At 39.5% G+C, this 26,866-nt stretch overlaps 2 protein-coding genes across 2 annotated transcripts; one reads left to right on the top strand and one right to left on the bottom strand.

Moving 5' to 3' along the window:
• Positions 1–13: 13 nt before the first annotated feature.
• Positions 14–7,864, bottom strand: LOC137291480 (NAD-dependent protein deacylase sirtuin-6-like). The gene is made up of 5 exons (XM_067822833.1): positions 6,801–7,864; positions 5,903–6,088; positions 4,217–4,599; positions 1,832–2,025; positions 14–1,125 (listed from the first exon to the last, which is right to left on the bottom strand). The coding sequence occupies exons 1-5, from the start codon at positions 7,285–7,287 to the stop codon at positions 951–953; spliced, it is 1,425 nt and encodes a 474-aa protein (XP_067678934.1). The 5' UTR covers positions 7,288–7,864; the 3' UTR covers positions 14–950.
• Positions 7,076–26,384, top strand: LOC137291479 (WD repeat-containing protein 36-like). The gene is made up of 21 exons (XM_067822832.1): positions 7,076–7,404; positions 7,615–7,774; positions 9,183–9,210; positions 10,204–10,304; positions 10,677–10,794; positions 11,140–11,327; positions 12,115–12,247; positions 12,989–13,164; positions 15,196–15,316; positions 16,123–16,272; positions 16,763–16,920; positions 19,592–19,706; positions 20,810–20,975; positions 21,465–21,573; positions 21,977–22,056; positions 22,427–22,638; positions 22,828–22,970; positions 23,666–23,785; positions 25,044–25,128; positions 25,439–25,626; positions 26,187–26,384. The coding sequence occupies exons 2-21, from the start codon at positions 7,631–7,633 to the stop codon at positions 26,334–26,336; spliced, it is 2,685 nt and encodes an 894-aa protein (XP_067678933.1). The 5' UTR covers positions 7,076–7,404; positions 7,615–7,630; the 3' UTR covers positions 26,337–26,384.
• Positions 26,385–26,866: the final 482 nt, after the last annotated feature.

Genomic DNA, 26,866 nt, shown 5'->3' with positions numbered 1-26,866 from the left:
TTTAAAAATAAAGAACAATTATAGTAAATATTTATTAAATGTAAGTGCAAGTATTCAAAATAACTTCAAAAGATAAATGTCATGCTGATATAATATGAATAAATATCCATACAAAATGTTCAAAGATATTTGTAAATAACACAGAAATATATCACATCTGAAGAACACTGTATGAAGATGTTGGAGAGCCAACACCCACTGTGTCCACAATTAAGAAATAATGTCATCCCTGGCCTATTTTTTTGCACACTGGCAGTCATGTGTTTAATGACAATGCAACTGGCAGGTAGATGCAGTGTGCTACACTTTGATTCCCACATAGTACATCATACCAAGGTAGTTGTACGAGTCCACTTTCCACTGTTAGTGAACTGTCCTAATGAATATTTGCACAGTCAAAATCAAAATCATGGTACTGAATCAACATCTGGTTTGTGAGCTACTGCTGTACATTTTGTTACTGACTACAAGATCTGCAAAACGTGTCATGTCAAATGGACTTCAGAATATTTCCCTATATTTTCATGTTTTATGAAATTGTACAAGTGATGTGATGGACTTTGAGAGGCAAGACCTGTTTTATTACAAAACAGATCTTGATTTTCAATATAGAAACATTGTAGCTGTTACAACAAAGAACCTCTTGACGAAGATGGTTTTGAGAATTCTGTCTACAAAGGCACTCACTCTTCCTATTCAGGTTGTCACAGTGCTTGAGATTCTTCAAAGCTGCTGTGCCTACTCCCTACACTTTATACTGTTACAGAACTGGTGCATATCAACCACAACATTCAAGCATGTAGAACAAAAACATTAAAAATGTATAAATGAACAGAAAGCACATAGGTTGCAATGTGATAATTCCCTGAGAGAGTCTACGTCAGGAGAGTTACAACAGTTAACACTTCTGTAACACCACCAGGAGGCTACACAGCCTTTTCAGTTCTGACTCACACTGGAGTCCTCTGACTGTCATAGTGCTTCATCCTCTTTTGTCTTCCCTCTTCCCACGTGGTCAGCTCCTCATCATCAAACAACCCCCTCATCACCTCCTTCATAAACACATCGCAGTCCCCAAACACACGCACACCATGACCCAACTTCTTGTCCATGTGAGTCTTCTGTCTGGAACACAAGACATTTCAGTTGAAAAAGTCAACAAAGACACATTAATCCTAATCGTGTGGGTCAATGTTGATTAAAAACCCAATCAGAGACTTTCATCTCCATATCAAAATGTGGATGCTATTACATATCCTAAACAAGCAATATTTGAGACGGAATCGTTTAAGAAAACATTGGCAAGACAGATTTAACACTCTTCAGACAGTATTTCTGTTACCATGGTTACATAAGAGTGTGTCATCTATAGAAGAGCTGAAAGCTAAATGTAATGCAGACCACATATGTTTACCACTTCTATTAATCCTATGATGGATTGGACATTAAAGACAAATCAAGAAAGACAACCTGGGTTGATCTGAGATTCGTCAAGAAAAGGAGTTTGTAACTGTGCAATGGACAGCAGCCTCTCAACTCATTATTTCACCCATGTTCACATCAAGCAAGGGATTAACAGTTTGGATTGGCTTGTTGTTTAACGCTGCACTCAGCAATATTCCAGCTATTTAGCAGCAGTCAGTGAAACATTCTCTGGTCTAGGCAATCCAGTGATCAACAGCATGAGCATCAATCTTCTCAACTGGGATACAATGACATGTGTCAACCAGTCAGCAAGCTTGACCAGCTGATCCCATTAGTCCCCTCTAACAACAAGCATGGGTTAGTGAAGACCATTTCTAACCTGTATATACACAAGAAGAAGTGTTACCTATTGCATATAGCCAGCCTGTGTTGTTCCTTGCTCATCTCCACCAGAGAGTTGGCAGGGGTAACTGTCAATGTGGACCCCAGACACAGCATGAGATCACTCTGCTCTGAATGATGCACAGCTCGGTCAAGGATGTCATCTTCCAGATGGTCACCAAAGTTGATGATGGAATCGTTGAGATGTCCCTTGCAGTCCTGCCAGTTATGAGTAGATGTATTCATATGGTCCAAGATTAATGCATTTTACACTTACACAGAACTGACTTGCACTTCACAAAGTAAAATCTCAACACTTCAGTAATTTTTCAGTATGTTTACAGCTTTTCAATTCGGACAAAAGACAAAATTATGCCTATTAAGTCGTAATACTTTTACACTTTCATTTTGACCTCATGAAGCAATTTGTTGAGCAAACACTTTGTAGAATAAAGAGCAAGAAAAGATGTGTCTGAACATGTGTCTACTGCATCACTGCAGTATTTTAATCATATTGCCAGATATTTCCAGTTTCAACAGGATTACAACTGTTGTAAGACGTAAGCTGAATTGTAGTCTAGAATATACTGCACAATCCTGATGCGCAACACTTTTGTCTTTAGTTAAGGCCTATGTAATTTCTAGTTCAAGGCATCCACATGGTAGTCAGTGACTGTCACATGATATCTGAGAATCCTATTGATGTGGTCATTGGGGTTGCAACAAATCCACTATAAACAGTGATTGGCAAAGGCTGGCAACTTTCATGCTGGGCTGCCTGAAAGAAATCTCCACCAGCCTGATTGTCTGGATTTCTAAATACTGTATACTGTGAAATTTTCAAGGTACTAAAACTTCAAGGTTTGAGACCCAAAGAACTTTCAAGGTAATTTAAATTTCCAGGTTTGTGGACCTAAAGTATATAAATACTTTAGACAAATTTAATTTTGAGATTAGAAGTAAGTGGCCAGAAACATCACTCAGCGAACCAACACTCACTGAGCTATCGGCTAAACTCCTTGTAGCCAATGATAACTGCCATTGGACTGATATAACTAACAGTATACCAGTCCATGGCAACAAAAATAGTTATGAAAACAAACATTTGATCCTTTGTTGTGATAAATGACCCATGAAACACTCTGTCAGCAGAGTTCAAACATGATGCCAATTTTTCTCAAACGATATTGTTTTCTTAACAACTAACTATCGCTGATGCAGTCCATTTGGTAAGAGAGTGACATCAAGTGATTTGACAATATTGGTTTGACTTCACACATAAGACACTGATAAGAAAAAATTCATGGATATAATATTTTCATGGTTGTGTTGCCAAACTCAAAAACCTCAAAAATGAGATACCTCAAAAATTTCCTGGTATACGGTACATCCCTTTTGGAGGCTTTGCATAAATTACACACGAGAAGATATATTTAAGGCAGGTATCACTCTAACTTTCACTATCAAAAGATATCATTTTGAAGAGGTTAACCGAGAAGTGGAATATTTGCAAGTTTAAAAGGCTCTTTTCAAATGTCACAGACGGAGGATGTGTACAAATATTTAATTAAACATACTGGTTGTCTTAGTTTGCTGAATTAATTCACTTTAGAAACATAATACTTGTTTGTTTTTGTAAAAATAATGCCATTTATGGGTAAAAAATGCAGGTAGACAAGTGCAGGTAGGCAAGATTTATTAATCACTTGCCCGACTGTCTGGTTGAGGTTGAAAATTACTTTGATGACTGAGACTGTAAGACAAATATGATACATATCATGCATGTTGGAAAACAAACACTAACACTTGGTAACAAAACAAAACCAATTCAGCAGTTGATGTATAACTCAATATATTCAGTCAAGTTAACACTGTTAATATATCATGATTTGAGGTTTCACATGACGCACAAATGTGCATCTCGAAAGACACATGAAAATAACTTCAGCACAAGAGTAGATATCTGTGTCTGTTACTTCACCCATCAGTCATGGACCTGCACTTTCTTAAGTCAAGGTAAAACCATGACCATTGATTACTGTGAATTTTGTCAACAATTTGTTCAATTTATAAGAGTGCTGGTTATTATCCTATTAGTTTGGTAATATTCCATTTCGCACACCTTGTTTTTAATTTATAACACCCAAACTAAAGTAAGACACTACTTTATAAAATATTCCAGAATACTCTATTGAAACTGAATAACAAATTGAAGGGGTACGGTTCAATTCACCAAATATGCAAGAGAATCATAAGACAGACTTCCAATCTTGTATATACTCAGGAGCCTTAAAAAAGCCTGATTTTTGCATCAGAAACATCAACCACTTTCACATTTTTGAAGGTCACACATTTTTGACGGTCTTTCATACAAGATTAGAAAACATACAAAACTGATATAAAATCGGACCTTCTTATCACATCTGCGTCCTGTTCGGTGACTCAATCCACACTTGTCACACTTCTTGGCATGAGGAGGCTTTGATACTGTTGACTTCCCATAATCCTCCATTTCCTCAAAATACTGACTTCCTGCATCATCCATGGTGTAGTAAGGCCTACTGTAGCGTGTGTTACATTTTTCACAGATTTCGATGAACACATTTCCATGTAATTCTGACATGTTCTCAGCTGCCACACCAGACAAGCCATGTAGCCCATCTCCATTCTGACTAATGATATATTTGAGGTATCCCTTCTCCACTAGTTTCTGCAATGCTTCATGGGTGTAGGTTGGGCGGAGAGATTCGTATGACACACCATCAGGCTCCTCTTCCATATCCTCTTCTTTGACTGCAGAAGAAAATATGAAGATTATATCATGATATCTCATGATCATATGATTTATTTCCAGTTTTTCATTTGAACAGAAAACAAACTGAAACCTTGTGAAGTGCCAATGTCTGGAGGGACTGATGAAAGCCACCACTAATACTGACCATGCTGATCCACCATGCCCTAGATTTCAAATCTGAACAGTGGAAATGGTGGCAGGCGTTCCTTTGTTCACCCATATTGTGTTTTGTAACATTACCGTACATAGTTTGACCCTATATAATGTAATTAATTTGGAGGCTTTTATCTATTTATGTGAGTTCACTAGTAATTGTTGTGTTAGGTGTTGTTAGTAATTTTAGCATAATTAAGTTAAAAATATTATTTCGGGTGGGGAACAGGAGGAACTCTTACCCACATGGTCAGCTGGTTTGCAATATCCCAGCTGTATGGCAGTGGCCGGTAAATAATCATGTCTGGACCAGACAATCTAGTGATCAACAGCATTTATCTACACACCTGGGATCCTATGACATGTGTCAACCATGTCAGCAAGCCTCAGCACCTACAACTTGTTCAGCTTGACCTGATAAAGTGAATACTAATGCACTGCGTGACCATGTCACAACTGGTTGGGTCTATTACTGTGAATGGATGCACCTTTGTCAGTTGATTGTCAACATGTATAAACACCCTAGACATGGTCGCCATTTGACATCTCAGTGTAGTTCTTGTCAGCAGTGTCCTAACTTCAAACGAGAAGCTAAAGAAGGTTCAATGTTTCTATTTTAACCTTGTAGGCACCGAACAGCAGCAAGAACTGGTGTTTCCAGTAAAAATGAACTGGGTGTAGAGAATGATAGCATTAGTGAATCAGAATGTGAAAATAACTAACATATGTACCTTGTAAAGTTAGCAAACCAAAATAGATAGCATATGACTGCATACGATTTCAGCTCAAAAGCAGCTGGGGGTCTGGGGGCCAGGTTTGATGAATCTGCATTTAAATTAATCAGGATTTCTGTGGATTAGTGGGATATTGCCATCCCTGATGAAATGATTGTTTTCCTCAGAAGTGTTGATTTCTGGGATAGGTTCTGAAATGAACGCAACATCCATAACACTCTCTGATCCCATTTTTAATCAAGTTAACATGACCTGTCATTTGTGCTATTTGACCTCCTGGGTCATGTATAGGTAGAGCAGCTCAGGTCAACAACAAGCTGTAGTCCTACAAGCATGTGTTGCTGAAAACCAAATTAATTTTAGACCAGATCTTCATGAGTAGAGCAAATAGGCATTACACAGACTGAACACATACCATCACTATCAAGACTATCAGATTTCTTAAGTTTCTTTGTGACTACTTCAGGTTCTTCCTCATCTTGTGGTTCTCCTGATGTCCCCAGTACTGCATCCATGTCCACTGCATCATGATCTTGCTGTGTCCATTTTCCACTCTTGCCACGATAGTCACCAATACCTGCAGAAGTTGAAATTCCTGCACCTGCAACAGATACCATGATAAGTGGTCTTAGGCAACATAGCAATAAGGTAACTCTACATTAAAATGACAGCATATTTTCAGTGTTTGCCCTCGGCTGAAAAATTTAGGAGCCATTGTGACTCCCTGGTGTCATGGTAGGGAGTAATGGGCATGTTTTGGGGAGTTAAAGTTAGTTTGGACCTTTCATCAAGACATCAGTTGTGATTTAATTAGGACAAAGAGCAAGGAAAGGCAGGTGAGGTATTTGATGAGCACTGAGTAGTAAAAAAATAGTCAGCCAAAGTTTGGATTATCTGAACTAATGGCTGACTGTGTCAAAAATGACACAAGTTTCTAAATTCACTGCACAATGAGACATACACAGGTTTTCTGAGTCATGGCAAACACTGATTTGTACAGATTGATAGAGAGGATATGCTAGACCAAATAACGAATGCTGGGCTGATTTTAAATAATTCTGATACAGACTCCAGTTACATTGAAAAGGAGTCCATTGAGACAAGAGGCTTTTGCATTTCACTAGGGCTGGGTGGAAAGGTAAAAACTATGGTTCAGAGAAAGAGTGAGGACAGCTTGGTGAACCGGTAAGTAAATACCCACCAGTATATGACTGTTACTGATTTCTTGCTGATAACATAGTTTATGAAAATTACAGAGCTTTTAGTGTAAATGGATATGTATCTACTATTATCATGACCACTATCAACAGTACCAGTAAATGCTATGCAATGCTTAGATGACTTGATGAGTTTTGCACATTTAGCTGCTCCCTCTTTCAATGTTTTTCTCGAATCAAAGAACTCGGCTGTCTTTGAAGCTTCCTTCACTAAACATTTTTCTTCTGCTGACAAAACAGGTAGATCTGTATATTTCTTCCTCGCGCGAGATGACTTCAACAAGTCATTCCAACAAGTGCGATGGAAGGCTGCTTCCCCATTTCGTTTCCATTTTATTTTCAGTTTTGATTTCAATTTTTTCAGTGATGCTGCGTTTGGAAGGACTGTTTTCACTTCAACATAACTGTCATTGTTTGAAATGTCTTCACTGATACAGCTGGTATACAGACACTTCTTCATGGTCAACAGTTTCAAATATCTAACGTTTGCATGAAGAAGAGGATAGTATTGATGCTTCTGCTGACAACAGCAACTCTTGTCCAAGTATAGATCATACGTAATTGCCGTAAACCGTAACAACATCCGTACGACTGGTTTGCCTGTCTTAGAGCGCTTGCGTTCTTTGCCTCACTTCAGGCGTTTCTTGGCATATAGATGGGCCCCTTCATTGACGCTGCGCATACGTGTTGAACCCTCAATGTAAGTCACACACAATGTCATGTTTGCATCATCCTAGAATCGAAATCGGCTTTAGGTCGGTTACATGAGTAAGTCTTAAATAATGCCCTGAAATACTTTTTTTCTAGGAATTAATACGTTGTCGTGAAATATTTGCCGGTCAGGATATTGCTTCCGGTTGAAACTACACGTGGTGAATCAAAACAAATTTGTTATGTGATTTATCTTCAGTTACGTTGTTTCGACAATGCCAAGTGCCAGCAAAATATTCTCTGGATATAGGGCCTTGGGCTACGTGAGCAATGACATTCCACTTGTTGTACGTCACCACCAAAGAGAAAAAGAAAATTATGTGTGCACCAGCGTCGGCAAATCATTCCACACATACAACGTGAGTAAAACATGCTGGAGTAAAAGTTAATAATTCAGTGGAGTAGGTTGTCAGTTACTGCTAGACACATATTAGATGATCCTGCGCACTAAACGCATTTGTGACAAGAGAGGCGGTACAACAAATTGGGCGAGGACACTTGGCTGCTACAGGTAGCTTGACGATTATGCACGTGCAATACATGCTAACCGTGACATGAAATCAACACCGCATATTCCTTCGAATGATAAGACTGCAATTTCAGGCATAAGATGCTGATATTCCACGCTAACCTTTAGTTAAGACGAAGACAAATAGTTGATTGGGGCATTGACAAGCATTTTAGATATTCATCAATTTTGTTTTGAAAAAAAGCAGGAAAATGTCATTTGCTTCATGAAATGGATCGGTGGTCCTAAACATATTTGCTCAGTATATTGTGTTGATTCAATTCGTTGGGATTGTACCTGTTCCCAAATCGAGTGTGCTATAACAATTCATGCGTGAAACGCACAGGGAAAATGAACTTCTCGATATTTATCAGACAACCTGTCTCCCTCATGTTTCAAGTGGATCGTTCTGTGGGGCGTTCCCAAGTATGCAAATTGGGGTCATTTGTCAGGTCGTGGATCATCTTATATGTGTTTACCAGTAATTAACCAACACAGACCGTTGGTGATGTCAGTAATTATGCTGAAATAGTGCTTGCGTGTCATGTCATCATGATCTTCACTGAGTCTTATGAACATTCAGTTTCTTTATCAACGTCATTGACAAATCTACTGTGTACAATGGTGGACTGTGCAGTAGGTGTTTGACATTAAATGTACGTTATTATCTGAACTTAACCACGGTGTCCGAAGCAACCTAAATCCCTTTACAACTTCAAAAATGCCTCTCAAACCCAAAGAAGATATTTCCAGAACTGTTCTTTCTGGAAATTATGGTGGCAGTCCAGTTTCGAGTTCCCAGGCGAAAGCGAGGGATGTACCAATATTTATGCACGAGTTTCGTAAACATAGTATGAAATGAACACAAATATGATATTCTGTTTATTACCAAAGATGTCAAATTGAGGAAAATGGGCCGAAATCTACTTTCAAACACAGACTGGTTACCCGCCAACACCAGGTGTTGAATGCAGCGTCACAGAAGAAACGTGACATCATAGCATTTTTCATGACATCACGTCACAGGAACAAAGTGATGTTTTCCCCTAGGGCATTGTATGGAAAATGTTAACCTTGATATGTTCTCCCTGGCAGGTAATAAAAGTTGCTGTTTGCTATTGTTGGTTATTATGATCATGTATTTATACAGAGTTATGTTACATTGATGATTTAGGGGAATATAAGTAGAATGATACTTCAACATATGTTTGGGGTTGTTGAGACTACAATTAATGGAATATTTGTTCTTTTTTTTTCAGTGCTCAAAGCTTGGTATTGTCAGTGTCAGTAAGTAGCCTTCAGTCAATCATCATCATCACTTACAAAGGGTGTTTGAAATTAGATTAAGTCACATATTCGAATAATTTACCAATTATATTAGAGTTTTTTCATATCAACGAATCATACATGCTCCAATCCTTTGACCAGAGGCAAATTATCTTTACTTGGTAACTCAAGGCAGTCATCTGTATATCCAGGAAAAGACACCCACGGTTACAGCCAACTTGTCCTTTTTTGTTTTGTATACTTTGATTTAGATTTGAAAATAACATGCTTGTAAGTTTCACGAAAGTGGTGAATTTGTGAGACTAGAACCAGGCTTACAGGGCTGAATGGCTGCAGTATTACTGCAGTTCTGTTCCAACTGTTTTACTGTTCTCAGAAGTGTGATTTCTTGTTGCGTAAACCTACTGTAAAGCGTTTCACAAAGTACTAAGGTGATTGTAAGTCACTAAGGTAACCTTAGTGCAATGTTAAAGAAAGGGGGTTATGGTTAACCTTAGTAAAGGTTGCTGCGTGAAAGGAGCCCAAGATGACCATTACAAACTGTGGGCCTCATCCACTTACTGTATCGTTTAGATGAAAAGCATTTAACACCCTGCAATTACAACATTACTTTCATTCCTTGTTCGAACGGACACTGTCAGCACATGATGTCACTTATCTCTCCCAATGAGCAACCACAGTTTCAACAGAACTGGAATTCAGACAACAGTACTACTGTTAGGGGGATGAGTCCCATCCAGGATCCAAACCCACAAGCTCAGAGTCAAGCATCTAATCGCCAGCACACAAAGTCAGCCATCTAACCCACTCAGCCACCATGACAACCAAAAAAATAAAAGTCAGACAACTGATCGAGATTTTTAACTTTGTGTTTCCACTTGGCACAGCTCCCTTGACCAAAATCTAAGAACGCAAATTGAAATTTAGAAAGTGGTTGTATGTAACATAAATGTTTACAGTTCTTCACGTCAGATGGTGTTTTCTTTTCTCCAGGTGATACTCATCCCGCTGATATTACTTGCCTAGCAGCTGATGCCAAGCATGTGTTCTCTGCATGTGGCAAAACTATCCAGGCTTTCAAGAAAGGGAGAAAGGTATAATTTGGAAGTTCAAGTAAATAATGTTTACTGCAGGCTTCAGTATTTACACCAATATCAGAGATTCCAAGTGTGATTTGTATGGTTTAATGAATACAAGGTATTTAATCTTTACTGTTGTATTGCTTTATTATTATTATGTTTTGTCATCACCCTAGGATATGTATAGCTGCTATTCACTGTCACATGCCAAAATACTGTTCATGTATGGAATATAAGTGCAAGGAATACCCACCCTTAGAAACTAATTCAGTTTGGTGTAAAGAGAAAATTACACCAGAAATCTTTAACAGACTCGCCCACTTCAAGCAAATAATTTGTTTTCATGTCATATTTTCAGAATCATGTGTCAACATTTCTATTCTCCAGGCTGTATGTTCCTTTGAGGGTCACAACTGTGATGTCCGTATACTTCTGCCTTTTGGGGAACACCTGATATCAGTGGATGAAGACAGTCACATCATTGTCTGGGATATCGAATCACAGGGTAAGAGTGGCTGGATTAGAGAGACTGTAGTCACAATTCTAATCAAGGCATGTAACTGTGTTTGTCTTCCTGTTACCATTCTTTGCGGGTGTAGTTTCTTTGGAATGTTTCAAATAGCCAATAATTCTATGAAATTGTTGCCTTAACTAGGTGTAGGACTACAAAAACCATGGTCTTTTCCCCTCAGGGTTCGAGAAACAAGGTTACACTCCGTTAGGAATCTAAAAAGCATGATTACATTCCTGAGAGTTTTAACTTAGACGGGTTAAGCAGTCTAGTTATATCAACAGATGTGTAAATCATGATATTCTTACTTTATTAGTTTATCTTAATGCTGTTTTTCAGAAATCTACTTGGAGATGGATTTTGATAATGACTTCTTTAGTGTGACAACCCTGCTTCACCCCAATACCTACCTCAACAAGATCCTCCTAGGCAGCCAGCAGGGTGTCATGCAGTTGTGGAACATCCGCGTCGACAAACTCATCTACTCCTTCAACAGCTGGCACTCGCCCATCCTGGTGCTGGAACAGGTATGACTATCTAGTCATGAGGAAACTGTGTCTCCCTTGGATGGGTGCCAGGTACAATGAGCAGTCCTAGCAACCAGTGGTGATTGTGTCTCCATCATCCTATCTATCTTATCCTATCACCAATGGGATATGAAGGAAGAACCGGTCTCTGCTAGACCATGCATTTCTTTCTGTGGGGAGTCAAGAGCAGGTGTTCCAAGAACCACATGTTTGTCTCCTTGTTGGTATTCTGAAGAATAACTGGTCTCCAAGATCTTAAAGCAGGTTTTCGTGTGGGAAATTTGGGACCAAATTTAGGATGGTACACATTGTTTGTCTCCCCGTTTTCTAGGTTCTTGTTATATATCCCCAACATCAATCTCTCAAGAGTATAAGTTCTAATAACTCTCCACTGTACCCAGGATGCATCTATGGCTCTGAACCAGGAATTTATTACCTCCCTTTGCTGGTCCCACATTCTCATAGTACCCAGTCAATATACCCCAGGTGTTACTTTCACTTAGAAAAATAGTAGGGGTCCAGTTGAACCCATCAATTAATGTTACACTACAGGTCCTTCCTGGTGATATGAAGCTACTGTAAAGTATTGTAACAGTGTAATATTCTGTATCTAGAGATATTTGCAGAATTTGCTTCACAGGCTGTATTTTTGTGTGCGTCTCCGGATGGAATATTGGGGCTTTCATGCGCCTTTTCTCTGCATTTATGCATAGGGAACTCACATTTGTGTGTGATGTAAAAGCGTGATATCATTAGAGGGTTTTAACATATACCTTGTGTCCTTTAGGCTCCAGCAGTTGACATCGTGGCATGTGGTCTGGCAGACGGCAGGATCATACTCCACAACTTCAAGCTGGACGAGACACTGATGAAGTTCACTCAAGACTGGGGGCCAGTTACTACCATCTCATTCAGGACAGGTAGTGCCTTGCAGGGTTTACTTTCCCATGTTTCAGTACAGACTACACCCAGGTTTTAAGAATATTACTAACAGCAAACCAAACATGTGGAGACATTGGCCTAAAGTGTCTCAGTTTTATGGGGAGAGTTGTATCCCTTTAGCCTGAGAAATATCCAGGTTTGAATTCAAGATTCAGGGTCTCACGTTTCTTGAGTTTGTCAAAGTACTAAATGTTCAAAACCTGCAGTACTTTAAACTTCCCACATGAAACTGGGACTTAACTTAGAACTCTTCACAGTTGTGTAAATCTAAACACATTGACACAGTAATACATTGCTGTTAGAAAGAAGCCTGCTGTCAAACACAGAACTGAATATATTGTCTTTTTTCTCTTGCAAGGGTCATGTAGCCGGTGGTTAAAAGCATTCTCTTATCGTAACCCTGGTTTGATTCCTCGAATGCCTGCAATGCATGAAGGCCATGTCTCTCTTCATCTTTATTCAGCCAATACTTAAAGGAATATCAATAAAATACCTGCCTTATCTCAATGCATGAAAGATTCTGGATCCTAAGCAATAAACATAACCAATCCATCTGTCATGGTGGTGTGACCTGTGGTTAAAGCATTTGACCAGGGTTTGATTCCCCAAATGGGTACACTGTGTGAGGCCCATTTCTGTTGTCCCCAGCTGTGATATTGCTGAAATATAAAATATATAGCGTATAAATATAAAACCTCACTTTTTTCTGCTTTATTCAGATGGACAGCCAATAATGGTGACAGGAAGTGCTGCAGGCCACATTGCAGTGTGGGACTTGGAAGACAGGAAGTTGAAGAGTCAGATCCGAGATGCTCACTCATCTTCAGTGACTGGGATGCGATGTCTACCATCAGAACCACTCATGGTCACATCGTCTGCAGATAACACACTTAAGGTGACTTTGACTATGTGATGTCTTTAAGGCATCACCCAAACGTCAATAACAGGCGAAGTTTTAGTTCTTGGGACAGACTGAAGTCCGGGGTAACAGACTGAACTGTACAGTCTTCAGATTGTCTCAAAGATTATCTAAATGAATGAGCTTTGATTTCGGTTTATTGTTTCCAATCTTTGTCAAGAATATATTGGACTGTAAGCATCATTTTCAGTAGATTTTAGTGTTATTATGTTGAGATAGTATATTATCTGTACTTAATCATTGCCGCATGGCTTCTGTCAGATGTCCCTTTTTGGGTCATCAAACTGTGGTGGTGATTGGATGGCTGTTTTACAGATGACCAGGTCAAACATATCTCACTTCAATTGGTGAAAACAGAATGTTACATTCACACTGTTTCTAACTCCTGAGATTAACACATAAACATGATGACTTGATGGCAATATGATGATGATCTATGTGTGGAGGTGGCCTGTCTGCTGTATTAGCAAAGTGATCACCAGTGACTTGTACATGTCATAGTTACTCTGATTGCCATCTGAAGTGTGTCTACACATTGTGTGAAATAATTCTAATATTTCCAAAGTGCACTAATGGTATCAACAGGGAGCAATGCAATACTGCATAGAGTGTGTATAAACTAGTCTCAACTATTGTCCACTATGCGTCAGTATGACCACAGGCAAACTAGTGCAAATTGGGTTGCGCAGCATGGAGAAAAAGATAAGTCGTCATATATGTGAGCGAAGCGAGCAAAGATTTGCAGAGTATTTCCCTCGCTTCGGATCGAGAAATATTTTTCTTGTCAAAATAAAATATCACCACCATCAAAGGAACACTCTTATTTCCTCACTTGGTTGTGCTCTCAGATTTCCTACCCCATGTTTAATAATTGCTCATGTGAAACATTTATTCAACATTTTAAGAGCCACTCATGGTATTCAGATCGTTCGTCGCCTCCTTTACCCCTGCCAATTTATGGTTGAACGGAGTGACGAAACAAGAATAAACAGAAATACTATATTGCCTAATTTAATCATGAATGTGTTGGAGTTTATTTGTATTATCTGTCATCGCTATTGTTGGAATTTTCATTACATTTATTCTACACAAAAACACTTTTGGCATAATGGGCGATTAAAGCAGGGGTGGTAACTGTAAATATTCCAGATGGAATAATACTCTCCTGTTCCTTCACTCCGCTGAACCGGAAGCTGAAAGGGGTAATAGAGGCAAAGAAGGGTCTGATATACCACAAGTATATATTTCACATATTTCACATGAGTAATTGTTCAACATGGGGATGGAAATGTGAAGGCACAACCCAGTGAAGAAATGGGTGTATACCTTTAGTGGTATATTTTATTTTGACATGAGAAATATTTTTCGAACCGAAGTGAAGAAAGTATGTTGCCAAATTTTGCTCGCTTCGCTCACATGTAAGAAGACTGGTCATATTCTCTATGCTGCGCAACCCATTTGCATTTGCAACTACAGTTTGCCTGTGGTATGACTGATAAACAAAATGTGTACTTTAGACACTGGTTAAAGTGTTGGCTAGTCATGCCAAATACCCAGCTTCGAATCCCCACATAGATACAAGGTAAAGCCTGTTTGTGGTGTTCCCCACCATGATGATGCTGGAATATTCCTAGAAGCCGAGTAAAACCAAACTCACTCACTCAGAGACAGGCAAAGCAATCACAGTGTTATCATGGTTAGAATTCATTTCACTGCTTAAAATAAAATGCATGTCATTAGAGCTTACTGAAATTTAAAATCATCAACAAGAGAAGGACTCTGTCAGCTTCATATCTACAGGCTGCTGTCCATTTTGAACATAGGTGAGGTGAGGGAAACCCAGGTTGTTAACAGTCTGGGTTGTTGCAAACTTTGCAAGCTTCAATACGGAATTAAGCTGTTAATCAATACATGGAGTTTCATCATATTCATCAGTGTATCAAGACTATCACAATACTCTTAGTACTTTTTAAAACAGCACTGAATTCAACTGATTGTGTTCCACAGGTATGGATATTTGATCAGCCTGATGGAGGTGGGAGGTTGTTGAGGCACAGGGAAGGACACAAGGCCCCACCAACTCGCATACATCACTATGGCAAAAATGGTCAAAATATTGTCAGCGCAGGTAACAGACTGCACTCCTTCACATCAACTAAAGATCAACTGAAAAGCTGGAAAATCTTTGTTATGTTTGACTTCAGCAGATAATTGGCCATTTTTCTTGGTATGAAAATATCAAAAAGGGGGTTGTGATAATTCTCTACCAGATTGGAAAGTGCGTGTATGTACAATACTGTCATACGAACACTGATAAGCAGTCATTCCAGTATTTCTATACGAATTATAGAAGAATTCAGGTATTGGTATATATGAAGAAGTCTTACTTGATGTATGCCAAACCGCAGGGCATTGGCTGCAGAATAGTATCAGGCAAGGTATCAGAACAGTGAATTTTTGCTTCTTAAGGGATACTTTTAGTATGAGATTAACTGCTTGGAACAAAAGCCTCATATTCTCTATCAATAACATAGTTTTGCATGTTTGAGAAATATGTCTCCTGTAAATTATAGAATGAAACAGAATAGCAGAAGTTGTGGCCCAAGGGACACTTAATAACATTCCTCGTACAAATGTCTTGACATGTGAATGTGTCATATTTAGAATAATTGTCAGATCTTACTGTATAGAGCAAGTGAAGTGTAGTGGGTGGTTAGGTCTCCCACTTCAGTAAGTCATGGTCAAACCCTGAGTCACGGAGCGAGATGGTCAAGGCCTGTCGGGGGAGCATTCTGTTACAATATGTCCGTATGTGATAGTAAACTATCATAATAGTAATGTTGACACAGCTTTATAAGGCCATGTATTGGCAGTGTCCTGACTTGATTGAGGAGATGATAGTGTGCTTCTGTTTATGCCATAATGTTGTTGCAGGTCAAGACAGCCTGGTGTTGTCCTTCTCTACAGTTCATGACAAACACAACAAGAGTATGGGCCGGGCATCCTACAACAAGAAACAGTCCAAGAAATCTGGACGTAAACTTGACCAGCACATGATGCCCCCTGTCACGGAATTCACCGCAGGTACTGAGTTTCAGGAGACTTCTTCAGTCGGGGACACAGATACTGGTCATGGATTGTGAATAATGAAGCATGTTTCATAATAAGCTTGAAACATGCACCTGATTACCTTGTGTCCTTTCGCACCCAAAACTGATAGATGATGAACTTATTGCCACATCTTTTAAGGTAAATAAAGTCTTCATTGTGACATAGGAAATTTATTTATGACATTATATATATTTGTTGTGATGAATTCTCTTTGAAAACTGGAGTTGGTGAAAGGCTCGGGGTAAGTAAACATTCCCTCAGTTTATTATTGTCACCTTCAGTGAAGATCATTGAACTATTTCAACTTAGATTACAATGACTGACAAGGGATCATTCATTAAGAATCTGTCATTTTTTCTCAGTCTTTGAAAGAATTCAAATGTAGTGATATGTGATTATGTATCAAGGATTGTGTAAACTTAGTTGATGTACAAAGTGCGTTTTGATCTCCATCTGTCCCCAGAACAATGTCGGGAGAGTGACTGGGACAACATGGTGGCGTGTCATCGAGGGGAGAGGGTCGTTACAACCTGGAGCTATCAACGCTCTACAATGGGGAAACACAAGTTTGAGAACGACAGATTCCTTGACAACCCTGTATATCTGAGAACCACAGCTGAGGTGAGTGTAGTAGCAGACATGGGTTTGATGTCAGTTAGTGGCACAACACAACACAACATTACTTGTGTTTACAGATGACACTGATGTTTGTTTTCACAATAATGACAACCATTAAGTAAGAAGGTTCATTAACCCTGAAAAAATACATCAACATCTTTGGGTCCTTGATTATGAAACCTAACTTAGCTGATATACATGTTACGCTTTCTACACATTCTTAGAGTGACATAGCTAGCCCATGAATGGCTACAGCTTGAAAATATCTTTGAATATATATAGTAAGATGATGTGCCATTAATATATTACGCATAAAAGTGAAGAAAATATGTAGAGTGGCAATGAGTCCAACAATCCCTTATGCAGCCAAGAATGATCAGTCAAGAATTAGTTAAAATACTATCTTAGTAATGATGTGTGAAATAAGTTATAACAAGAACGAATCTCACATCCACATGATAGTTGATAAAACACTAGCTACATTTAGTTTTACATCAATTCATTAATCTAAAATTTCTTAATACGAGGGTTGGCTGAAAAGTTCTAAGCCTCACTGTGAAAAAAAGTTACAAAGTCCACGTTTGTAATTTATTTTTCTACATAGTCCCCTTCCAAGTTCACACACTTTTGCCAGCGATGCTGCAAGGCCCGAATCCCGGCCAGGAAGAAATCTTCTTCAGCTACCCTAAAAAAATCAGTCACAGCGGAAATGACGTCATCATTACTTGCAAAATGGCGACCGGCGAGTTCCTTTTTCATTTTGGGGAACAGGTGGAAGTCAGAAGGAGCCAAATCAGGTGAATAAGGAGGATGGTCAATGAGTTCAAAGCCACAATCGCGGATTGTTGACATGGCCACCACCGATTTGTGAACAGGCGCATTGTCTTGGTGGAAGAGGACACCTTTAGCGATCATCCCTCGTCGTTTGGCTTTGATTGCTTCTCGCAACTGGTTCAGTAGATCAGCATAGTATCTGCCGTTGATAGTTTGACCTTTTTCAAGATAATCAATGAGCAGAATACCCCTGGAATCCCAAAAGACTGATGCCATCACCTTTCCAGCTGAAGGAACAGACTTGGCTTTCTTCGGAGCTGGTGAATCAGGATGCTTCCACTGTTTTGACTGTAGTTTTGTTTCTGGTTGAAAGTGATGTATCCAGGTCTCATTCATGGTTACAAATCGTGCCACAAAATCCTCGGGATCTGCTTCAAAACGACGCAAATTGTCAAGAGATTGTCTGGAACCTGACACGTTTCTGTTCTGCTGTCAAGAGCTTTGGCACCCATCTTGCAGAAACTAATTTGTTGGTGATAATATGCTCAACCCTCTCATGAGAGATGCCCACTACACTAGCAATATGTCGAGTAGTCAATCGTCGATCATCCATCAACATATCGAGCACTCGCGTGATGTTTTCTGGAGTGGTTGCTGTTGAAGGCCTTCCTGAGCGTGGGTCATCATCAAGGCTTTGTCTGCCACGCTGAAATTCTGCAGCCCACTTCTTTACTGTGGAAAATGAAGGAGCATCATCCCCTAGAGTGGAGACCATGTCAGCATGTATCTGTGTTGGGGACATCCCTTTCTTTTGCAAGTACTTGATGACTGTGCTGTATTCAGTTTTGTCCATTTCTGATGATTTCAGAGGGTAGGTTTACCAAAAGAGCTGTAGTTGAGATAAAACTATTAGTACGTTTGTAGTTCTTGTGACTATTATTCACTAAATGATTGTCCTCATTGGTGGCAAACACCTGTCTCTACCTGGTGGGGAAAAACCACTCAGGCTGAGAACTTTTCAGCCAACCCCGAAATGCACTACATAACAAAACTGTATATACACATACGATATATTCTCTGACCTGGATAAAGAAATCACATCCCAGCACTATCACACAAAAACATAAATTGAGGTGATCTCCTAGAAATGATATAAGTGACTGCCAACAGGTATTTGTGACAGCCACCTTTAAACTAAGTAGACAATAGATGGCAAGCTGACCAGACAAACAGAGGCTGGAAGACAAAAGAAGCTTATGCAGAGTGTAAGTTTATGGATCAGAACCTGCCTGGCCCAGTGGCATTGCTGCTGTTAAATGTGTAATTACATAAGTGTAGGGATACATTTAACTCAGAGAGGTTTGTTATGTCTTATCTGTAAAGTTGAAAGCTGAAACCCATAAACTATACAACCACTAAATACAAATACTTAAAACTGAAAACTATTAACTATCAAGTGGCGGTGGGGTAGCCGAGTGGTTAAAGTGTTCGCTCATCATGCCGAACACCCAGGTTCGATTCCCCACATGGGTACAATGTGTGAAGCCCAATTCTGGTGTCATGATATTGCTAAAATATTTCTCAAAGGGGTGTGAAAACAAACTCAATCAATTAATATTAACTAATATATGTAATACTTAAACTTCGACTTGGGAACATGTGTTTGCAATCACAGAGGTGATGTTTTGTTAGAATCCTATGTTAATGCTCAAGAAGTGCATCACTTGTCAGCTTTTCTTCCACTTTATGAAATGACATTAGCTCATTCCTTCATCATATTAATTTGAGAAGTGCATTGTGCCATAGAGGTAGACAGTGCTTATAAGGAAGCACGTGTTATTTTTCATTATCGATATTGTAATTTAATGTAAATAACATAATCTAATATCTTATCCTGTAGGCAGTAGAGATCACACCATGTGGGAACTTTGCTGTTATTGGCTACAGTTCAGGGCATGTTGATATGTACAACCTTCAGTCTGGTATCTTCAGAGGGACATTCGGGACACCAACAGGTAGGTAATGAGCCACAAAAGTTCATTCTTTGTCATTAGCCATGGGATTACTTGGTCCAGATACATACCACAGTCATATTGTGGAATATGCCCGTGTGCAGATTGTTGCTCACAATATCTCTAAATTGTCTGGCATAGATTTACTTATTATAATATCTTGACAATTGCGACAAGAAAAAGAATTTGTTAAACACTACAACCAGCTGTCAGTCAGCAAGAACATTATGACTTGATGACAATATGATGATGGTCTATGTGTGGAGGTGGTCTGCCTGCTGTATTAGCAAAGTGATCACCAGGGACGTGTACATGTCATAGTTACTCTGATTGCCATCTAAAGTCTATACGTTGCGTGAAATAATTCCACTACATCAGTATCTCCTCTGGATGTATTGTTCCCTGGGGTATCCCGGTAAGAGTGGATCCTGAAGAAGTCATTGGTTCCCTGGGGTTTCTTTGTAAGAGTGGGTCCTGAAGAAGTCATTGGTTCCCTGGGTGTTCCCGTGTGTGTGTGATAGTAATATACTTTGTACTATCCTTGTCATAAAGCAAGCAACTAATGGAGGCAACATTGTCAGGCTCTGTGACTCATATCATATCCCAAAGATGTCAAGATTTTGCTCATGCTGTCAACCACTGGTTTGCCTTGCCCCAACAATCTTGACGCTGATGAAATATTGTTTGGTGGAATAAAAAGATATGCTAAAGTATTCTTGTTTTTTTATGCATGCCCACAAACCAGTATTAAGGATTACACAGGCATCTATTACTGAGTGATTCCAGCAATGCATTAATAATGTATAAATGTGAGGATGTGAAAGATGGTATGTGATGACAGTTATGTGTTATCAGTATTTTGATGGTTGACGGATATGTGATATGTGGCTTTCTACTTCCCACCCTGTAGCATTCTTGATAAACATTTTGACTCGATGACAATATGATGATCTGTGTGTGGAAGTGGTCTGCCTACTGCATTAGCAAAGTGACCAGCAGGAACATGTAGATGTCATAGTTAGTCTGATTGACGTCTAAACTTCAGTGCATATGCAGACAGTAGCACAGCAGCTGTGAATGTAATACAGGTGTTGTATTGTCCACAGCACACACCTGTTCAGTGAGGGGTATTGCTGTGGATGGACTCAACCAGCTGGTCATCACAGCAGGAGCAGATGGACAAGTTAACTTCTGGAAATTCAAAACAAAAGTGTTGCTAGGCTCCATGAAACTCAAATGCAGTATATCTCATATTCTTCTACACAGAGAAAGGTAGGACAAGCCTCGTAATTTTCCTTTTGCGTTGTTGAAACATGCCGTTTTTTTCTATTGCACCCTTACTGTTGCATTGTCAAAGAGGTATTGATACATCAAATATAGATACTACAGCGACCTCTCGAAACATCTGTTACCGTTCACTTAACCTGGCATGGTAAAATCCAGTTATTTTAACATGTAATTCAGATTCTAAACATTGTAATATAAACGCTGTAATGCAATGGTTGTTTGCTATTGATAGGATTTTGAACAAGTTTAAAGCATTTCATTCACACTTTTTGTTCAGACATATCCCTGTTGAAAATTTGGAATACATTGTACACTCTAAGGTAAATACTTTGTTTAGCTTGAAAGTTGGCTTATCATCATAACTATGACACATCAGTAGGGCTGTGTATTGCAGTATTTTGTGATTCTGGAGGTAAAGAGTAATGTTTGGTGGAACACAGTGAGTCTGTTTTATTCTGTGTGTTGTTTTTACAGTGCCATGCTGGCAGTGTCTCTAGATGACTACACTGTTGTGATAGTCGACATTGACACAAGACGAGAGGTCCGTGTCTTCAGTGGACACAGCAACATCATCACAGACATGGTAAATAGCTTCAGTCTCAGGTGTGCCTGGCCTTGGCTTGGCTGTTGCAGACAGCCATGATGTAAAGAGAATACTGCTAACATACTATAAAACAGTCATTCACTCATTTTATCTCATTGTAAGACCTTTCTGAGAAACATGGACATTAACATGCACTTGTCTATTTGAAATATTACTTATTATGTTATTAATATCCAACTTTCATGTCAAGAAGAGGCAGTGGGGTTGCCTGTCACATAACACCGAAGACCTGGGTTCGATTCCCACCTGGGTACAATTTGTGAAGCCCATTTCTGGTGTCCCCCACTGTGATATTGCTGGAATATTGCTAAATGGAGCAAACAATCAAAAATCAAACTCACTTTACTCACTCAGGTTAAGGATATGTTGATGTTTGCTTCAGACATTCAGTGCTGATGCTCGGTGGTTGGTGACCTCATCCATGGACTCCACAGTGAGATGCTGGGACCTGCCCACTGGCAAGTGAGTGTATCCTCTTACCTTTATATGTGTCCTGTGTTAGGCACCATTCAAGTAGTAATGATAATATTGGCACAGAACTCATACAGGGAATATTGCAGCTGTGTGTCAGTTTAGTTTGTGGATAGGTAATGATTAGAGTGAAGTTAGCAAGATGTTAAAGTGGTCACTTACCTGTTGACAGTTATTTGCAGACCGTCATGGTATGACTAATATGTTTTTGACTGTGGCGAAAATGACAACTCCATGATCATCGTAATAGGCAACAAGTGTAAACAGTCTGTGTCAGGTTATCTACTCAGTGCATGCAGGTCTGTTTCTTTCTGTTCACATGTTATGACTACTGATAAATGATATCTCATCCTTTCTTCAGAATGATCGACTGTTTCTTGGTTGATTCAGCAGTGACATCACTGAGCATGTCTCCAACCAGTGACTTCCTGGCTACGACCCATGTTGACGACCTTGGCATCTATTTGTGGTCCAACATGACCTTGTACTCTTATGTGTCACTGAAACCACTCCCTGAAGACTACGAACCCCAGACAATTGCGGTCCCCAGTACCAGTCGTCGAGTCACAGCAGGTTAGCCATCAAGCTCAGGTCATGACTAACGTTTTAGGTTTGAAGGGAACCCCAGGAATTGGACTCTTATTATGTGAAAAACAAAACACCCTGTTTGAAAGATGTAAGGAATGTCATGTCCTAATACTGGACAAGCAGCTTTGGTTTGAACATGACATGGAATATCAATATGGAAGTGTCTCATTCCAGTTACTGACGAGGATGCAGAGGAGTTGGAGCTGTATGAGAAGTCTGAGTTCAAGTCCCCAGCCCAGATCTCAGATGAGTTGGTGACACTGTCTCTTCTTCCAAACTCCCGATGGCAGAACCTCCTCAATCTGGACATCATCAAGGTAAGGTAGCACAGAAAGCATCTTTACAACTGGGTACCTGTCTGTTCAAAATTTGCTCCTTAGGGTTCATTTAATAAGTTCTCTGTGGTAATATCTATGAAGTACCTTCTCTTTATGTATACAGGTATAGAGGCAATGTGCTCAGTACTAAATATGGCTCCACAGAGTGCAATGCCCATGCTTTTCCGCTTCTGAGTCAAGTAAATATTAACAAGGACCTAGTAAGATTGTAGTTGGACACTCACCTGCTGACCAACCATACTATCTTTGTTACCTACCCTCTAACTCCATTAGTGCACTGTAATATAGCTAGTGGTTAGAGCATGTGCTCAACATGACAAAGACAAATTCCCCATATGGGTTATAGTGTGTGAAGCCCATTGCTGGTGTCCCCTTCATGATATTGCTGGAATATTGCTGAAGGCGGCACAAAATCGTACTCACTGTAACTCCTTTATGTATGATATTTCGATATATATAGAGATGAGAACTTCCATGCTTATAACAAAGGTAGATTCATGCTTTAACAAATTTCTGGTAATTACATCTGGGAGTGAAAAGTTTTGAATATCTTCTCCACTGTTAATGTCAGTAGAGCAGTCCTGGTTGACAGTTTTGGTTCCTTGTTGATGGTCGTAGAGTCGAGGCCGCAAGAAATGCACAGGAAAGTCAAGATATCCTTATGTTTGTTTTAGCTGAGGAACAAACCAAAACAGCCACCAAAGGTTCCAAAAGCAGCCCCATTCTTCCTGCCAACTGTACCAGGCCTGCAACCAAAGTTTGTCCAGTTGGAAGCAGATGAAGGAAAGACTAAGGTAAGTGGTGTGGGTGCTGGTAGTGTTCTCAGCCTTGTAGGGGTTAGGTTTGTGATGGCAGAGTTCTCTGAATGCAGAGTTAGTTAGAATTAACAAGAACAAAGGAGACATCCTTCACCTATTTTGGGGAAAGTGCAGTCAAGTTACCCAAGGCTCAGCTCATCCAAAATCTAATTAGGCATACATTTACTGATAGTAACAAAGAATGAATGACAACAAATTTATCAAAGAATAGCAACATGCAGTTTATTTTAACAACTGCCATGGTTGGTTAATACTAAGTATCGGTTGCTCATGCTGTTGATATATTTGTTTGGGATGTGGAAACATATGATCTAGTGATAATTTAAACCATTTAAACGAAACCTGAAAGCTCTCTTGGGTTGTCACTGTGAAGGTTAATTAAACATGATGCATCCATCTCGACATCATCGTCTTGATGAAGTAACAGATTTATGTCAGTGTCTGTCCACTATGTTGTATCACAAACAAAGCTATGTTATCAATATTGATTGTTATCTGTAACATTCCATAATTTGTAACCACAAGACAGTCACAACACTAACACGACTTCTGCATGTAGTGTTGATCAAATGACATGTTAATCCCGAGGAGATGTATCAATTAAATGTTTCTGTTAAGTTAGAGGTGAGCATAACTAAGAAGACAACACCAGCCAGTGTATATTTCATCCTTATTCAGTCAGCCTTTTTTTGACGGGACAATGTCGACCGGTGAGTCAAGGCAAGATCGTAGGCCTGTGAACTTTGTCGTGCTGTTGTCTAGCTTTTGAGCCATTATGTAGCAATATTCACATTTAGTAACATACATTTAGTGAGGTAACTCATGGAATGTTGTTTTGGTACTTCTAGTATTAGGTGACTACAAACAAGTTTACATATGATGCCAGCTTACTGCCACTGTTCATGTGAGGGAACTTACCAATATTTCAGTAATTGGCCTGACAAGCACCTTTGCTGTCAGTTTCATGTAACCCAGCATACATTGCCTTTGGTCAGTCACTGAACGATTATATATTTTGTTTTACATCGTTAAACACAAAAACGTAATGAGGCGATGGCAATATGATGATGATCTATGTGTGGAGGTGGTCTGCCTGCTGTATTAGCAAAGTGATCACCAAGGAAACGTACATGTCATAGTTACACTGATTGCCAAGCCATAACATTTTCCACCACCAGTCAGATGATCTCAAGGAAAGCAGTGATGATGAATGTCATTATATCTCTCCTTCCAGAAGGGCTCTCGGATCCTGTCAGGGAACGTGCAGACACTTTCACCCTTGGCTCAGCTACTGGAGGTCTCCAGTGACACAGGCAATTGTGAGTAGGGGGTGGGGTGGAATGGTGGTAAAGAGAAAAATGGGTATTCACAACTTTCATAAATGTCGGTGAATTCCATGCCTTTGAAACAAATGGAAAAATGGTCTTTGGCAAGGGAGGTAACTCTCGTTGCCTTATTGAACATAGGTTAGCAATCAGTGTTTGTGTATTATTTGAATGAATGTACAATCATGTCTATTCTGTCAGTCCAGGAATTCTGTCATATATGTTGAGTTGCCAAACAGATTTCAGCATCTGCTTGTAATTCCCAATATTCAGGTGTACAGCAATTTGTTCCTGTTTCTTCTAGATTCACCAGTACTGGATCATCTGAAGGAATTGGGCCCATCAGCAATTGATGTGCAGATTAGCTCACTGGCACCCGCTGGTGGTGGAAATGTGCAAGTGATGGCTGAATTCATGAAATTCATCAACCACAGTTTGAAGACTAACAACAACTTTGAGATTGTTCAGGCATATCTGGGACTGTTTCTGAAGGTAATATGAAAGTCCTGTACCAGTCCAGTGTTAGTTTCTGTGCTCCACACATTGTACAGATCTAAACCACACCATCTTGTAGGCAGTAGACTTTAAAAAGGGAAACATTTTCAAGAAATATATGGTCAGGTTGACGAACAAGTTCTGTTTTCATGTGCCGCCATGTGTTAGGAAATGTGAGAATTCCAGGGAAGAATGGATCCAGCAAAGAATGTTTATCTATTATCAGAGATGTCTGATGAAAAGCTCAAACTGTTTGTCAGTGGTCTGATGGGATCAGTATTGTGTGTGTCCTCGCTGTTGGAATAATATTAGCTTCTGCCTGCAAAACAGTAACTAGCTCACTGACAAAACCATTTTATGTAATTCCCACTGTAAGACCGTCAATGTTGTGCTATCAGAGGAATCTGTTAGTTGATTATGATGTGGAAGCTTTGGGTTTTGGCACAACCTGTTTAGCTGGCCACTACAGGTCAAATGTTGAGCAAATCTTCTACTGCTGACTCGCTCACCCAACCACTAATTTCATTCTCAAATAAGCCTCTGCTGTTTGTTTCTAGCTGAATGCTGACGTGATAGCTGAGACACCGGAGCTTGTTGAGGAAGCAGAGCGCCTAGTGACAAGTCACCGAGAATCTTGGAGGACACTGGAGGACCTCTTCACTCAGTCATTATGTCTGGTCACATACCTGCGATCTGCGACCTTATAACATTATCTTTGTGTACATAGATGCAATAAAATGTATATACCAAGCACTTATTTGTATTCTGTTTATTCAGACTTTGTGGTCCGGTTTCACCACACAATGTAAAAATGGTTTTTGGAAGTGTACTTAAAGAACCAAGATTCACTGAATCACTTTCAGCTCCATTTGAACCATGTCCTTGTATGCTGTTGGTTTCTTTGTTGGATGACTTCACACTCAGTATTGTAATACAGCTATTTGCCTGATTTGTAAAGGTCAAGGTCTGACAATAATGTAATTGACATCATGAACATAGATCTATACATTTGAAATAAGGTCAACCAAATCAATGACCTAACCACCCAATACTGTTATTTGCCACCTGGGACAGGAGAAGCTCGCAGATGACCAAATTTAAACCTGGGATGCCTCCAGCCTGTCATGTATTAGAATGGATGAGAAGCACAGAATATGTATCCAGTACTTTATCCAGATAAGCGCTGATAATGTGGAGAAGTGCTTCGTTTTTTCAGATATTTGAAAAATGGTTAATT

This window comes from Haliotis asinina, chromosome 7, assembly GCF_037392515.1.
Source record: "Haliotis asinina isolate JCU_RB_2024 chromosome 7, JCU_Hal_asi_v2, whole genome shotgun sequence".
Classification (NCBI taxonomy): domain Eukaryota; kingdom Metazoa; phylum Mollusca; class Gastropoda; order Lepetellida; family Haliotidae; genus Haliotis; species Haliotis asinina.
This window is presented reverse-complemented; position numbering and strand designations above follow the sequence as displayed.

What these genes read in the sequence shown, in the direction of transcription:
- LOC137291479 (XM_067822832.1), top strand. Translation starts at nt 7,631, where the DNA reads ATGCCAAGTGCCAGCAAAATATTCTCTGGATATAGGGCCTTGGGCTAC. An exon ending in GACATTCGGGACACCAACAG is followed by an intron (nt 19,707 to 20,809) that starts GTAGGTAATGAG and finishes TATTGTCCACAG; the next exon opens with CACACACCTGTTCAGTGAGG. An exon ending in TCAATCTGGACATCATCAAG is followed by an intron (nt 22,971 to 23,665) that starts GTAAGGTAGCAC and finishes TGTTTGTTTTAG; the next exon opens with CTGAGGAACAAACCAAAACA.
- LOC137291480 (XM_067822833.1), bottom strand. Translation starts at nt 7,287, where the DNA reads ATGTTGTTACGGTTTACGGCAATTACGTATGATCTATACTTGGACAAG. An exon ending in TGATAGTCTTGATAGTGATG is followed by an intron (nt 4,600 to 5,902) that starts GTATGTGTTCAG and finishes TTTCTTCTGCAG; the next exon opens with TCAAAGAAGAGGATATGGAA. An exon ending in GACGCAGATGTGATAAGAAG is followed by an intron (nt 2,026 to 4,216) that starts GTCCGATTTTAT and finishes CATAACTGGCAG; the next exon opens with GACTGCAAGGGACATCTCAA.